We start from the raw sequence: 16,315 nt of genomic DNA, 5'->3' as shown, positions 1-16,315 counted from the left end.
TTCCTGCTTTTTGATACCATCATCCACAATCACTGTCACTGCTGACAAGAGGCATCTCCTGGCAGTTGTACACAGACCCTGCTCTGGCAGCTGCTCAACAATCAACTCTTCATGGATCACCACCACCACCACCACCACCGCTTGTTGCAGGAAAGCAGACACTGCTGTTAAGTGTGAAGTTTGCACTCAATGGGACATGGCTAAAACAAGTGGCCCCTAAATAGGTCTTGTGTCCTAGCACCCTTAGCCGTCAACTTGTGCAGTCATTTGGATTGTGTTAAAAAAAACCACAACAAAACCTGTCTATTTCAGCTAAAACAATTTCTTTCTCCTGGAATAAACACAGGGCAGGTTTTAGTAATTTCTTCTGACATGTCCTACCAAATTCCAGTTAGTAACACATGTTATAGGGAGTATCGACTTTGCCTTACATAGCAGACTGTGCTACAGGTGTTTCGGCCCTGCTAAAAAACCCCTGTACTGATGTAACCAGGAAAATCCCGGTTGATGTGACCAGGAAAAGATGTTTGAGGTTTTGATAACCTCCAACGTGCTGAAATTTCATAATGCAAATGTACTACGTAAGCCCAGGGCCTCAGGTGCCACTTCAGCTCTCTAAGTTTTAAGGAGGGCCAGCTACAACACACTGCAAGTTCAAGCAGCTTTTCAAGCTACAGCTTGATGCTGAGCAGAACAGAGTTCCTTTCACAAGGGATCCAGCCAGGTGCTTGAAAGCACCAGAGCAGGCTCTGTAAGGATGGAGAGGGATCTTTCAATGAAACCAGTGAGCCAGACAGCCCTTGGTACTGGGGAGGTGACTCAGCATCATGACTGAAAGCTTCAAAACTCGGTGCAGGCACTGGGAGGACCCTGGTGCACACCACACAACACCTTTCAGCTTCCCTTGGCCGTGTCACACTGCCAGTGGCTTCCAACCACTTTTTGCGGCTCCACAGCTGAAAGCAACGATTGGCTACAATTCACCTCTCCCTTAACTCTGTGATTTCCAATGGTTTTGGGTCTACAGTAGATTAGCTCTTCCAGCAGGGACAACTGGCTATTTACACTAGTCCTCAGTATTAGAAGTACTGGAATAAAATTAAAACAAGTGATATCCTGGATTAGTATGTTAGCTACCTATGCAAGGATACGGTAAGAAAAGCCCTTCGTAGAAACAGAAGAAAACTCCGGAAAAGCTAATGATTCCCGTTTTAATGCAATCTATATTAAATGTAATTCTGTATAGGAACATGCTATACTTTGAAAGTATTTCTGGAAATTTTAGGTACAAAACACATGGGGAAAAAAAAATGTTGACAGAATGAAGCTGTTTTGGACTCTCAGGTACTTGTATGCTGTTGTAGCAGTATGGCAACCAGCAATATTTTACCTTGAATTGTATAAAACACACACGCATCCATCATTTCCAAGTACCTAATATAGAGATTGTTGCCATGGAAAATCTGTACCTAAATGTATACTTTAGTAAACAATATAAGCTAGCAACTGAGAATGCAATGCCTGTATACAGGCAGACCATTTAGGCACTTGGCATCTCCCCAGTCAATGACTGCTTTAAAATGTATTAGTATGGTAATTGTCTCAAAGAACCCTGTAAAATGCACAGAACATGGTATAACAAAGGTTCAAGCTGTGAGACAATCTGGAGGAACTAATATCTTGCACTAAATACCAACCTGGTTAATTCAGACAAAATATACTCTAACAAACACGCAGGGATCAGAGGGCAGAAGAAATGGACTGGTGGCATTTCTGCACACTACATTTGCAAATATTCCATGTTAAGGAATCATCTTGCATTTGTTGTATGAATAAACCCATGTTAGAGCATGCATAGATTGTGATTGGTTGTTTTTTTTAAATAAAATCATTACTGTATTATTATCTAAAGTGTCAGGTAAAACAGCATGGGCTGTATTAAGGGCTTAAAACATTTAAAAAAACCCATTAGACTAAAGTCATAGTTTACTTTAGAGTAAAATAAATGAAACAGCCCATATTTAGTTAACCCAGGGTATTTGATGTAACCCTTTGCTAACTAGCACTGTTGTATTTTAACTGGGTGGCAAGAAGTTCCAGCTCCCAGGAACAAAGGGTTAATATAATTATAGTTAGAAAAGTCTTGTTACTAGAGGACATATTTTGATTATTAGACCAGATGAAGATAAAGAAGCAATAATTTTGGAAGTATTTCTGTATTGTTTCATTAAGTCACAGAGTATTAAAGAATTCCCCCAAGATATGGTCTGAGAACATTGCTTTAATTTGTGAAACTGTGACTCATTTTTTGTGGAGGCAATCATTACAATCTCAGTTGAGAAGCAATTCCTGTATAATCAAACACGGACCAACACATTACCACATAGATTTGGTTCTTTGTACAACAGATCTCAGACATCCGTTTTCCCAGCACTTTGGGGTAAAAGTATGCATTTTGAAATATTTTTAAAGTGCAACAAATAAGGCTAAAGAGGGTTGAAATGACTAAAACTTTATCAATAGAGTCACTGCGTAAGACACTACCAACAGGAGCCTAAATACAGAGCATTAGCCAGGCAAGCCTATGAGAAAATGGAAGGAGATTACTGAAATGAAAATCAAAGACTTGCTCTGTCATTTCTGTGATCCTATTCCCTTTGAAGTTAATGGCTAAACTAATACTGACCTCACCAGGAACATGCTTTATTCCAAGAAAACCTGTCAAGTGCAGGAACTCAAGATATTTTCTATCAGGCTTTATGAAAAAAAAAAACCAACACAAAAACCCCCGTAACATGGGTGTAGCCAGCAAAATGTGTCCCTCAAAACCTTCCTCTCTCATTAAGAGTGGTCCCCACATGGTGACAGATGGGCAGAGACCAATATCCTCAACACAGGAACCCAATGAGTTTCCTTTGTTCTACTGAATTTTCGTAAGAATTCTGCAAGGCTGTCTTCAAACATGCAGAGAGCATACTGAATGCAACACTTCAGCTTTCATCCCTAACAGACATTTGTCCATATAAATTACGGTACACCAGAGCAAAACTGGTAACCTCTCAAAAAATGTCAGAATAAGAACAATTTGTAAGAGTTTCAACTGAACATTAAATCACTCTGATGGAGGAAAGCTGCTCACGCCACAGGCAGAGCTAAGTGGGTGCTATCAGCCTCCCGCTTTCAAAAAACTCTCAGACTATATGACCTGCAAAACTATGAAGCCTTTAATGGAATACATAAATTTATCTTGTTTACACTTTGAGGCTCATAGACGGCAGAACACTGAAAGAGACAGGAGTCACAGGAAACTGATTCCTAACACATGTTGGGAAACAGTTCTCATGCCGACTGAGGGATCTAAACTGTGTGGGCTAGTGCACCAAGAAAGTAGAGCTGCTGAAGCAAAAGGTAAAGGGGTCACTCACAACACTGTTCGATGTTTCTTCTGGTTTTAGTGCAGTGCTACTGGTACGCAAATAGGCATAGGATTAGACTGCTAATTATAAATGGGAATTGCTGTGCAGCAAATAGACAGTTAAAAAAAACCTAAATGGTTATTAAGGCTAAAACACCTTCTCTCTGTGTCTCGATTGTACTTGTTTTTATGCTCCGAATGATACATTTCCCTTCTCCAGTGGAGAGAACTGGAGGGGGTAGCAGCTAAACTCAAAGATAGACCACAGCACAATAAACATTCCTGGCAAATCAACAATACCAACTACCGGAATGAGAATTAGAAGTTTTAAAGCCTAAGAAGGATTTCCTGTGCCTTTTCGGTTCAGCTGTGTCCCTACATACCCGTGGTAAACACACGTTGGGTTTTGTTGGCGGTTTTAATTCTAAAGGTAGCCATGTTCTGCAAAAACAAATTTCAAAGCAGTGAGAACCAGGTAAATTAAATCCGATAAAATTGTGGTTGCTTAGAATAAAACGTCACAGAAACTGCAATTCACCAGCATCCTGAAGAAGTCAATGGCTTTTACGGTGCCTCTCAGAACCACAGAAAACTTAGATGAGTAAACCCCAATACTGGTCAGCTATATCCTTCAAAAGCTGCTGAGCACAGAACCAAGCCTTACCTTAAGAGTGCTGTGCTGCGCGGTCAGCTGCTGCTCCAGCTGCGAGATTTGGCTGCTGGAGTTCTCCCGCAGCTTGGTGAGGCTGCCCTGGAGCCTCTGGACATCTTCGACGAGCTGGGCAATTTCCCGCTCCTTCGCAGCCAGTTCCACTTCCAAGCTGGACCGTGTCAGCACCTCGATGGCCTGCTCCTAACGTGAAAAACAGTATCAGACCACCAACAAATAATATTATTTATTATAATTAATAATAAAAAAGGAACAAGGGCAGTTAGGTAAGGACCGAGCACAGCATCGGATGGCGTAAGAGACAGAAACAACCTCCAAAGCTGGGACTCTGTAATTGGCTGCATGAATCCAGAAGACGAACCTTTCTACTCCCCAGGACAGCTCTTTGGGAAAAGAGCGATAACAGAGAAAATAAATTTCCCTCTTTCCTAAGTGCACTGGAAAGTTGCAGCTGTGAAAGTCAAGGGATTCTATTTAGATCTATTTATTATTAATAGTCCAAATGCTTTGACAACTATGAAAATCTGTGCTTACAAAATACTAATCAGATAAAATATTCTGAAGTAATGGAGCAGAATTTATTAATCAGGAACGGCAGAGTCATGTGCCTTCAGCTCTTTGTAGGCATGCCACACAGTGCAGGCAAAACTGTCAAAAATTGCCCCAAAGTGCTACTTCCTCCTTGCTCCTTGCATGAAAATCGTTCGCTATTAACATTACTGCTAGCAACTAAAGCCTCTCCTCCATGGGGATGAAGATAGATGTGACAGCTGTAAGCCAAGGCCATTCTCCCTATGGTCTCCACTTGCAGAAATTCCCTTTCCTAAATCAGGATCTTTCTTCTTCCAGTTCCCCACGGCTGCAAAATCCGTCCTCAAGTCTGAAACCTCCTCACTAGACTGACTTTCCACTAGGACAAGAAATGAGAGAGGACAGACAAGCTAAGAAGAACATAGATCTATTCAGAAAAGATAATACAGACTAATTGTACCATGTCTTTTGTCTCCTTTTGTGCTAACGGATCAATAGCTATGATGCATCAGAGAGGTCTGAACATAAGGAAATCCTTGTGCGGATCTGGGGAGCATGAGGCAGCCCAATGGCGAACACATGTTCCATTAAAAAGCCTCAAATGTGTCTTACAAAGGTTAATGGCTGTTCCTCAGAAAACACCAGTGAAGTAGGAAAGAATCCATTACCAGGGGAGAGACAATGATCGTAAACATTATACCAAAGATCCTATGCGAAAGAGCTGAAAATTCAACCCCCTGAAGCTGACACCTTTCCTTACAATTCAAGATGACATTGCAGCAGATTGAAATACATTCCATACCCTCTTTTCTGGAAAACACAGGCAGAACAAAATACCTTTTCCATATCTTCTAAACACTTAGCTTGAGTCTCAGTACCACTGTATCTCACAGAAAGCTACATGTACAAACTGCAGTTAACAACGCTCTCCTATTACACTGAATTATACTTTTGACTTGAAAAAACCTCTAATTTGCTTGCATGAAACATCACAAGTTGTATAATCATCTGCTGCTAGTGCCTATTGAGACTAGAACGTAGAGTCTGAAATAAGATAGATAATGATCATTTTCAACCTGCAGTAGTTGTCATATTAAATATAAATGAAGTGCAGAAGTACTATTAAATACAAGAAAGACCTAATGTTAAAATAATAATAAGACTAGGACACGAGATAGGAAGAGGCAGGTAATTCAGAGTTACAAGTGATAGTCAGGCTTTTTATTTTTTTATTTTTAGTTTTGCAGCCTGCTTGTCTATCTTTTGACTTCTCTGAGAAAATACCGGGTTGTATTAATAGACTACCAAACAGATCTGAAGGACTTACGGTTTGTTACTCATTCTCTGCAAATGTATTTTAAACACAACCATGTGCTTCACTGATATCAGTGTCAAGCATGTACATGGCTCATAAGAAAAAACAATATAAGGAACATGATTTCTTCTGTTTGTTATATCTGCTGCTTAGAAGTAGACTAAATTTCACTTAATTGCATATTTACATTCAAATACTCCTACTACTCTTTTGGCAAACAAAAATCAAACTAATCTGCCTGCTCATCTGTGATACCTGTGAACCCAGGACCAGCTGCAGTCCTGTAACAGCCCTCCATGCCCACAAGGTCCGATCAGCAGAGTCAGTGCTACCAACCTCCCCAGACAGTGGGGTTTGCTCTACTTAGAAGCACACAGAGAAGGCAACAACCAGTCAAACCTTTAGGAGTACAGGATACCTTCTCAATTTCATAAGTTTCTTTTATTGGATTTATAGGTCTAATTCTCAGTTTAGGTAATTCTGTGAAAACTGGAACGATACCGAATTTATCTCCAGTTCCTCTGACGGCCCATACCCAGAAATGGGGAGGCACAGCAGGTCCCTCCTAAGGCACCCAACTCTGAGCAAAGCTGAAGCTCCGTGCCCCACTGCGCCCTCCAGGCAGGCACACGCCGATGGCCCACCAAGGCACTCCTTGTTATACCACATTCCTGCCTTCGTTCTCCCTCTGCCGATGCTCCTACCAACATGAAATAATTTCTGGGAGCTGCTGCAATCCGCCTGGACTGGCAGCCGTGGAGATCCATGGCTCACCATACCAGCCACCACGGAACAGAGCGACCTCTGTCCTTCCCGTGGTCTTCTGCAGCCACCAGCCCCCTCAGAAGTTTAACCAAACTGCAATCCCATTTCAGTTAAAATATTACTCCAGACAGATATTTTTATAGCTGCGAGCTTAAATTGAAAGAGCTGTACTGCGGGAATGTCAGAAACCTGTGAGAGTCAGTAAATATTTTCTCTCACCACATCAGGTGCCTTCTGGATCTGCGTAGCGAGTTGGAGAGATTTGTTAGCTGACGAGAGCTGCTCCCTTAAGGTCTCTGCCTCTCTCTGAGCCACCTCTGCCCTCTGAAGGAAATGAAAAGGGGTGAAAAGAGAAAGTACATTCAGTTTAACAACTGACAATTATTACAAGAACATTCATCAATTCATGCCTGACTGAATATAATTGATTTTCCTAAACACTCAACCTAATAAATGTTAGAAAAAAACATAGAATGTGATGGATTTTTATTTTAAACAGTACAAGGAAGAAATAATTGAGCGATTATGACAGTAATTTAACGCTAGGAGCAAGGAATCCCCTGCTGATACTAATGCTGCGGCCCACTGAATTTCCCAGACTGAATAAATACAAGTGGAAATGGAGTCTTTTTATTCAATTTCTTTCTGTTCTCATAGACCAAGCAGATTTTATTGCAAGGTTCCTCATGGGAATAATTCTCACGGGTAAATGCTGAATTAAAAGATATTCTGACCATTCTCTCTAACACACATACAATGTTGTGGGCTGTCTTTCCTCAGTAATTATTTCCCAAAACATGAATTGTTAGATTCCGTTCTTTCAGCAGGTCTATTTATTCAACAATATTTAACCCTAAACTGACAATTTTGCACAGATCAGTTACCAACTGCTGAGGATTTACGCAATATCTGATAAGCCTGTGACTTGGCTACCAGACAAAATTCCCATACAAATTTTCAGTAATAATAGAAAGGCAGAATTACGAGGAAAGATTTTGGGTAGAGACAGATGGATCAGTAACTTCAGGCAATAAATAGCAGCAAAGTCCTTTCCATAACTGCATATAAGCTTCTGTTAAGAAAAGCAGAACAAAACCTGGTCATTTTTACAGTATATACTCCTCCTGCCCAGACTTCTTTCCTCTATTAAAAAAAAAGTATTTTATTGTTATAAAACCACACTGCTTACATCCTTGAGTAATCAGTTTTTAAGCTGGGCAACTCCATGCAAATCACACTCCCCTTTCAGCAGAAAACAGCTACCATACTTTTCTGTCTCTGCTCCCAAGACATACCACCACCTCTTCCAAATCCACCAACTGCCACCAGTCAAGATCAAAACTCTTCTTGGCCAACTTTTACACTTTAACACTGATGGGCCCCTTCCTTTATTGAACAATTAAGTCATTTTTAAGACACCAAACCTGTCATATTTCTGCATGCCAGACTCTCCACTTTTTCAGCTCATCCTTTGGAAAACCTAAGTCATCTAAAATGGTGAATATAAAACCTGTATGCCTGTGTGACTGCATGGTAAATGACTTACTACTCAAAGCACAGACTCTGTCTGCACGTTTAATCAATCAGTAAACTAACAGCAATCAAATACTAAATGCATCACCTGCGCTATTTGCTCACAACATTATATTAAATGATTTTGCAGAGGTTCTACAGCTGTAATTAAAATGCAATTGTAAAGGTACAGTAACACGGCTCTAATAATCTGAGCATGGGACACAACCTATTGTGTGCATTAATAAAATTGTAGCAGCATTAAAAAGGCACAAAAGGAGAAAGTTTACGTTGTTTGTGCAGCTGGGTAATACTGGGATTAAAAAATGGAGCTAACGATACAGACTGAGATGCATTATTTTCTCGCACTTTATTAGATGTAGATATACATACACTGAACTAATAACTGCTAACCAACTCCAGCAAAGCAGGACAAGTTACCACACTGTGGCACTTGCTCTTGCATCTACTGCTGTATAAGTAATGGATTTTGCAGCCTTAAGCAATTCTGCTGATGGCTTCCATTCACAGCAGCATTGTTTGGAGAATCTATTCAGCTTGCATGCAAGCAAACCACAGAGGATATTTCTAATAGATGTTACATCTGCATATACAGTAAGCTGTCAGCCGCCCTTTCTGCACAGCCTCCCCAGCCAATTCAGAGCACCTGTTGTAATCCTGTGAATAATATTAAACAAGATTTCATACCATGCATTGTTAAAAATACATCGACAGAAACTTTGGGCAATTCTGTTTAGGAAATATTGGTCAATTTTTCTCTTAAAAAAATAAAAATTTCCGTTCCCCAGAGTGGAAGCTTTTTAGAGCCAGAATTACAGATGTGTTCAGTGTCTGGAAAGCACTTTTGGGTGCTATTGCAATATAAATTATGAATTACACACAAAAACCTGTTAAAAGAACAGTAGTTTCAAAACTGAGCACTTAAAAGTTTCGAAAAGCCAACCCCAAGGTATGTCTGGCCACCCCTGTGCGCAGGGCTTTGGGAGCCAGGCAGTAACATGCTCTTGCTTTTTCCCAACAAGACCCTCTACTTCATGCAGCTCTAGGGATGAATACTGCTTGGTGAAGTGCTTTGTCCTCCTTGTTCCATGTGTGACCTCTGCAGCTTATTTATGGCAAACTAGTCCTACTCTCCTCTGCAGACAGAATTAATCACTTCCTCATGGGCTGTGCTCTGGTTTCCACCACCAAAGGATCTAAGTGCTTCAGAAGCGTTAACGAATGCAGTGGCACAAACCCCACTTTGAGCTGTCTGGGTTCCTCAAGCCCCCAGCACGTTGCCATTCGGGTGCTGTGCACGGCAGTGTCAACCACCACCCCACTGCGCGGAGCGGGCTGTGTCTGGCCCGTTCTCACCTGCACTCCTGCACCCAAGACCCCATACCGTGGCTACAGTGCTGCTCTTCTGCAAAACCCTCTGGTTTTGCCTCTCTGACTCCTACCCCCCTCTGCTTGTCCCTTTTCCCCCTTTCCTAATTCACTTTGGCCACTGGAAGCACCATTTCTGTCTTCTCCGAGCTTCGCGGTGCCTTTAGCTTCAGGCAGGCAAAAGCAAGCTCATACCTCACATGACCTACACAAACTTCCAAAATGAGTCTTACCCCTGCGATTTCCTCCTTCCTCTTTTCCTCATTGCTTCTTCTCCAAACGTCCTCGCAGCAGCCCTGTCCTGGTCTTTCTTCCCTGCTTCCCACCTCCCGCTCTCCGTGTGCTCATGCCGACACTGCCCGTCTCCCGATGGTGGCAGGGGCAGCCTGGAGGATCATCTCCCCTCCCAGTGCTCCCCTCAAAGTGGTACTGGACCTTCCATTACAATCCAGAGAAAAAAAACCTGGCCGGCTAATGTTTACCCAGATGGCACAGTGACAGACTGCAGCGTGCCTGGGACAGGCACAGACATCAAAGCTGATAAATTCAAACCAGATTCTGTTGAAACTGTGTGAACTCGGGTTTTTTTCAGACACTTACAGGCTGGCCAAACTTTGGGCTTTTTCTTTCTTTTCTTTTGCTACTGAAGCAACAGAAGATACAACCCTGAGAAAAACGCAAACCGTCCCTCATCAAGCGCCAAGCCCCTTCTCTTAAATAAGGGCACAGCAGGCTCCTCACCAAAACAAGAATAGCTCGTAATATGTGGGGAAAACTGGAATTTTTTTCCTAACCTTGTTCTTAGAAATGGTTGAACAGATTTTCCTGAAATAAAAAAAGAGAATGCAGCCAGAGACAGACGCTCAGTATGGAAAATGGCTAAAACCTAGCAATCTTGCACAACTTGGAGCCACTGGAAAGTTCATGCAACCTTCTCTTTGTGTGAAACTATCCCCCTCTGGCTACAAAATACATGTACCATAGTACAGTCGCTTTTCGTCACTCAGTGCCAAAACTCTTGGTTTTACACTTCCAAATCTATCATGCACAGCCTAGAAAAACCATGATGACCAGTGACAGCCACACTACTGGTCTTGACAGACATCAGGCAAATCCAGCACTGTCTAAAAATGCTATTTTTCTGGACAGCTCAGTCATACAACTCCTCCTAATTTCCATACCAGTGTTTTTCTAGCATAGAGCTACCTCCCTGGTAACAAAATATTTCAAAAATACTTTAATTCTCCTTAATTCAGCACGTAAATATTGTACTGTTCATGGTGCAGCCAGTAGGTCACGATCATAATGCTGCCATGCGCTTTCCAATTAAAAAAAAAAAGCCTTACACAATATATCCAGTTTAAATTATTCTCATCGTTTCCTGACAAGATAATGAATAGCATGAACTGAGTGCTCTTCCACTTACAGTAAAATGTTAATTTGATCAAAGACCAGTGGTGTGAATAGCAAAATGAGATACTTACACACAAAAAAAGTATAACCTTTTCCTTAAAGTTCCACCAGCCAAACTCTATTTCCTTATTACATGCTAAATTCAGTGCTACACGTAGCAAAATCTTTCTATGAGCTAGGAGTGTATATTATCACAAGTAATTCTGCTGAAGTTAATGAGCCCGGTTATGGTTGTAATCACCACGCTTGGTTTTAAGTGCTTGAAGCTGACATTTGTACTTGCAAGCTGCTGCAAGAGCTACATTTCTCAGAATACGAGATCAATTAAAGCACACTGGTTCGATGTGCTTTAATTTTCTAACTTTTGAGATATAAAAACAGATTTAAAAATCTTTAAACGACCCTAGCTCTCACAGAACAACAGCAAGGTTATCAGAAAGTCTGTGACATGAAAGACTTCAGGGCTCTGACACCTATTATTTCCAGCAGTGGAGAATTACATGAGAAAAAAAAAAAGAAAAAAACTCCAACAGAAGAGGTTGGGTTGTCTTCTTTCTTGTCTTCAGGCTATTGCACTTTCCTTTGCACACTGAAAGGCTGCCAGCTAAATGTATTCCCAACTGAAAGCCAAGCATTTACAGGAAACTCCTGTGTTTGTATGAAAATAGTATTAACTGCATCTTGCCTTTATACCGCGCTTCTCAGTGCAAGGATCTCAATGCACTTTATAGAGTAAATGTTATTATTCCCATTTTACAGATAGCAAAATCACAGGCTTAAGTGAACGACCTCATCTGCTATAAAACAGCACAACTTTGCTGAATTCAGCAGGGCCACGGCACATCACGACAGCAGAGGATCTAGTTCACTGCAAAGGGAGGCAGAAATAAAAAGCAAATATTCTGGCAGCATCTGTGGGCAGTATCTGTGTCAGCCTTGGTGCAGATGAAGGAGTCGTGCCAGGACCAATGCCCTTCCTCGTGGAAACAAAAACACGGCCTGCCTCGTCACTGCTTCTGTTACCGCTGGTGGGGCAGAGCGAAACCCTCCCGCGCAGCACCGGCACCACCCATTCTGTGCTGCACTTGTGTTGCTAAGTGAAAGAGGAGAATTTATTCCATCTGCTGCTCAAAACCATACATATTTTATAGCAATCTCACTTAGTGGGAATATCTTTTCAAACCATTTTCCAATGTGATTTGTTAGAGACAGGAAGGTACCACACTCAGTGAAATACAAAGATAATCTTGAGAACAGCATTTCTGCTGAAATGCCCTGGTGAGGTGTTCTTCTTACTTCTAGAGCAGACACTGGTTTACGTGTTTTAGTGGTAGTCTGGTTGCAAAAAAGTGCATAAATTCACTAATCTTTCTGCTACAGATCTTAAAACCTAACAGTAAATTTCTGTAGAATAAATGGAACTGGCCCGGTCTAGATTCTTTCTGCATTAAAAAAACAAAACAAAACAAAAGTTGAAATCTAGGAGCACTGTGAAGATGGAAAGAAAAATCAATGGGAACATTTTGCTTTTCCAGAGGGACAACATGGCATAGACACAGAAGCTTTCACAATACAGTCCACCAAATAATGTCCTCTGTTCTCTTCCTGTTATTACTCCCAAAATGTACGGATACCTACACTTGAATCTGTTTTTCAAATCTATTTCCTCCTCCTCAAGAATAAAATACAATAATAACCCAGAATCAACCAACTCTAACTGAAGTTGTTCTCTTTTAGAAGTGAAAAAGCACTGTTTTCTGGAAGTCTAAATTACAAAGCCCATTAGATTTTTTTTTTCTTTTTTAAGCAAAGAGAACTGAATATATAAAGCCAGTAAACAGATCTGGACACATCAATGACATGAAACCAGAAACTCAGACTCAATATTAAAACCTTACAATAAGCCTCCCCTTTTTTAACAAAAAAAATAATACTCCAAAGTATTTCTGTCTTGGCAACACAGGAATTACTCTGTTCAACAGAAACCTCCGTTTTTCTCACGCACATCTGGGTGATTCCAGGTTGCGAGATGACGCACAGAAACAGAAGGATAATTCATTTGAATAAATCTGTCATCTTAAAGATTCGTGACTTAGTGCCATAAACACGTATGAGAAAGGTGTAAATCTGAAAAGGTACAGCAAAGTGCTAACCATAAATATCTGTGTAAAATATACATTCCCACAACTGTAACTGTTGCAAATGCAGAAAAGTACACTGGAGCTTCATTAACTTCCCTGATTGGAAATTATAATAGTCTGGGAATCAAACAATAAAAAATTCAAAGACGCTATATCCCAAACTATGATAAATCATTTATTTTGACAAGTAAGGGTAGTTTAGTTTTAATTATTTATTATTATACTTCGTAGCTTATCAGAAAATATGCAGTGATTTATTGTGCAAAATGAAATCTTAATAAAACGAGTCCCTTTCTCAAACTACAGGATTATTAAATCTTCATGGAAATGTGAGGGTGAACTCTTGGGTTATTTTCGTTATCGAGCTGGTGGGTTAGTAAAGGGATAATGAGCCATTCCTCTTGCATATAAGTTACATTTTGAGTTCAGCCCTTTCCAGACCCAAGCCATTCAAGCCACACAGCCCTGGGGACGAGCAGAGCATTGTGGGGGTACACAGCCCCCTGGCTGCCCAACAGCTCTTCCGCTGCCTTGCAGATGATGCAGTTGCATCTCCCTGCTAAAGCAAGCAGGGGCTATTGGCTTCAGACTCTACAGCTCTACTAAAGCTACACCCCCTGGAGCTGATGGCTCCTCCTGAGGCACGTGCCGGTAGACCAGCCACTCCAGTGCACTGTTCTTGGCCTTTTTGTGCTGGTTTATAGCTCTCAGGACTTTGAAGGGGAAGGGTTACTCCACAGGCCACCACTGACACCAGCCTCCCAGCCAGGACCTGTCTCACCCTCACAGTGGGTGTAAATTGCTGTACTTAGATTACCCTGAGCTTTGTCAGTCTGGATGGGACCAGCCCTGCTGCAAAAGCCCACTCAAGATCTGGGATGAACCGCACCAAGCAGCTGGATCAGCAGCTGAGGAAGGGCTGCCATCACCTCCAGCACCTGCCTCCAAACCTCTCCAGCCCAGCTCACCCTGCTCAAGTGAGGGGTCTATGTCTCGCGTTGATTAGGGTTAAGGTTTGGGGGCGAATTCAGTTTATACCTTGCATTAATGATACAATGGAGAGAAACTGAGTTTTGCAGTCACTACCTCTTTTTCTTTCTCAGCAGAAAATTGCAGAGCTCACTGGTATTTAAAGGTAATTATTTCTATGAGCTAGTAATTTCTTCTGGTGATCATAGCACACGAACAAGCTCAGAAAGCTCCTGTATGAAACAATTTGAGGATCCAAATGAGGAAAAAAACAAGTGAGAGAAGAGAGGTGATGGAGTCTGAAGACTAAGAAGAAAGGTCCATGTTTCACCCAAAAGGACACCAGGGTGGGAATGACAACATCAGCTCTGTCCCCATGGCTTTGATCACCCAGAGTACGGACACCTGGATCAACGTCAATGGTGCATCCACCCTCTCCTTGATGCAGAACTGGAGAGGGAAATGGCACTTCCCAACCCTTAAGGGTCAGTGAGGTGTCCTCACATAAAGGAAGGAGAGTTCAGAAATGCCAGCTCTGGATTTAAAAAGGGCAGTAACTGAGAAAGGGACTTCCAAGATATATCTGGTATTTAAAAATTTACAGCAAATATTTTTCACATTTTCAGTGGAAACATTTTGCTCTTCTGTAAATTTTAGCTCCAAATCCCAGTCGTCTGGGTCAGTGTTAATTCCAGAGCAGCAAAACATCACATCAAAATCAGCAAGGCAGTCTAGCCTCAAAGTAGGAGTCACGCTGAGCATTACTCTTTAAAGGTAGCCTTAATAATGGGGAAGAAGTACTTACTGAAATGGTAAAAGGAAATGTTAATTTAACTATTAAATACATAATTATGTTAAGTACTTGTTTCTGCAATTGTAACACTTCAGCCTGATGCAAACTCACTTTCTGGCCTGTGCAATGGATTTAATTTCTTCCATTTTTTTTCAGCTATAAAGAGGTGACACACAGGAACTGCCACTACAAAGATTACTTGGTTATAATTTGCAGAAGTGTTTTACAAAGGTAAAGCAGCGTACAAGACAAGGACTATGGGCGTGTTTCAGCAAATCAGCTGAGCTGCTCTTGGCTCCTCCACCGTGAGCTCTCCCTTCCCTGCCCCCTCTGAGGCCACACGCTCCCCTCGCGTCCCTCATCCCAGCGCTGCTCCTTCTCCGATGTTTCGTTGAGCTGCCTCTGTTTGCTAAACCCACAGAAAACAAACCTTGTCCCTTCACCCCAAATTCAGGGTTTTCTGCAGTTACTGAGCTCAGTGGATTCAGTGAAGGGTCCCCCAATTGCAGAAGCTGCTGTCAGGGAGGGGACAGGACCACGGCAGCTGGGACGGGGAAGCAGAGGAGGGGGAGACAAGAAAAGAAGAGACAGAATCCACCTCTTCTGGATTTACAACAGCTCAGATGAATTGCACGCTGATGTTACACACAGATTCAGTTTGCTGAATTACAACCAAACTAAAGGCTATGCACATAAGCAACTATACATTTTTGCTAATTTAAAAAAACCCAAAAAAATAAAGTAAAAAAAAAAATGCAGGTTTGTTCCAGTTAGATAGGAAGGTGTCTTTAGACTTTCTGTATAAATGGATATATTCAAATTTAGTATGGCAATGAGGAAATCAGATATACCTGTTCTTTAACTACAACCACCTTTCTACTCTGAGAAAAGAAAAAACCTACTGAGTAAATAATTGCTACAACTGTGCAAAATGTACTGCCTTTGCAAAAATCACAAAATAATTCTACCGAAACAACTTTAACACCTACATAATTTCTAAAAAGTCTACAGATTTTTAAATAATTACTAGCACTTTCATAAATATTTAATGCTGTCTTTGACAGAACTAAAAACCCACTGTGCAAACCCGAATTCTCTTTCACTGACTAAATAATCAACCCAAAATCTGCCTTCTGTTTCATTAGTATTTTTCCAATATAAAGGACAACATACTCGCTGTGACTGTCCAATTATACACAACAAGACAATACACAGGGGATGGTTTGGAATAAGAAGACTGAAGCTGAGACTCACGACTGGTTAACTTATTTAAAAGGGACAACCCTGCCCTTCGTCCTCGCCCAGGACCACACACAGCCCTCCCTGCTGCTTGGGTCTCAGCTGCACCAAGGGAGGGCGGGGGCTGACCACTGCTCTAGCAAAAAGAAGACTGGCAGCTGGA

General features: G+C 41.5%; 1 protein-coding gene across 1 annotated transcript in view; it reads right to left on the bottom strand.

Annotated features, from left to right (window-relative positions):
* CUX1 (cut-like homeobox 1) overlaps positions 1-16,315 on the bottom strand; it is a gene marked incomplete at its 5' end in the record, with an annotated part of 67,952 nt that overhangs the window by 51,201 nt on the left and 436 nt on the right. Inside the window, 2 exons of the mRNA XM_010181440.1 lie at positions 4,080-4,268; positions 6,916-7,020. Of these exons, the coding sequence (XP_010179742.1) occupies positions 4,080-4,268; positions 6,916-7,020 (294 nt within the window). The remainder of the gene's footprint in view (positions 1-4,079; positions 4,269-6,915; positions 7,021-16,315) is intronic.

Source organism: Mesitornis unicolor, unplaced genomic scaffold, assembly GCF_000695765.1.
Source record: "Mesitornis unicolor isolate BGI_N332 unplaced genomic scaffold, ASM69576v1 scaffold19473, whole genome shotgun sequence".
Taxonomy (NCBI): Eukaryota; Metazoa; Chordata; class Aves; order Mesitornithiformes; family Mesitornithidae; genus Mesitornis; species Mesitornis unicolor.
The sequence above is the reverse complement of the archived record's forward strand: the minus strand, read 5'-3'. Positions and strand labels throughout refer to the sequence as shown.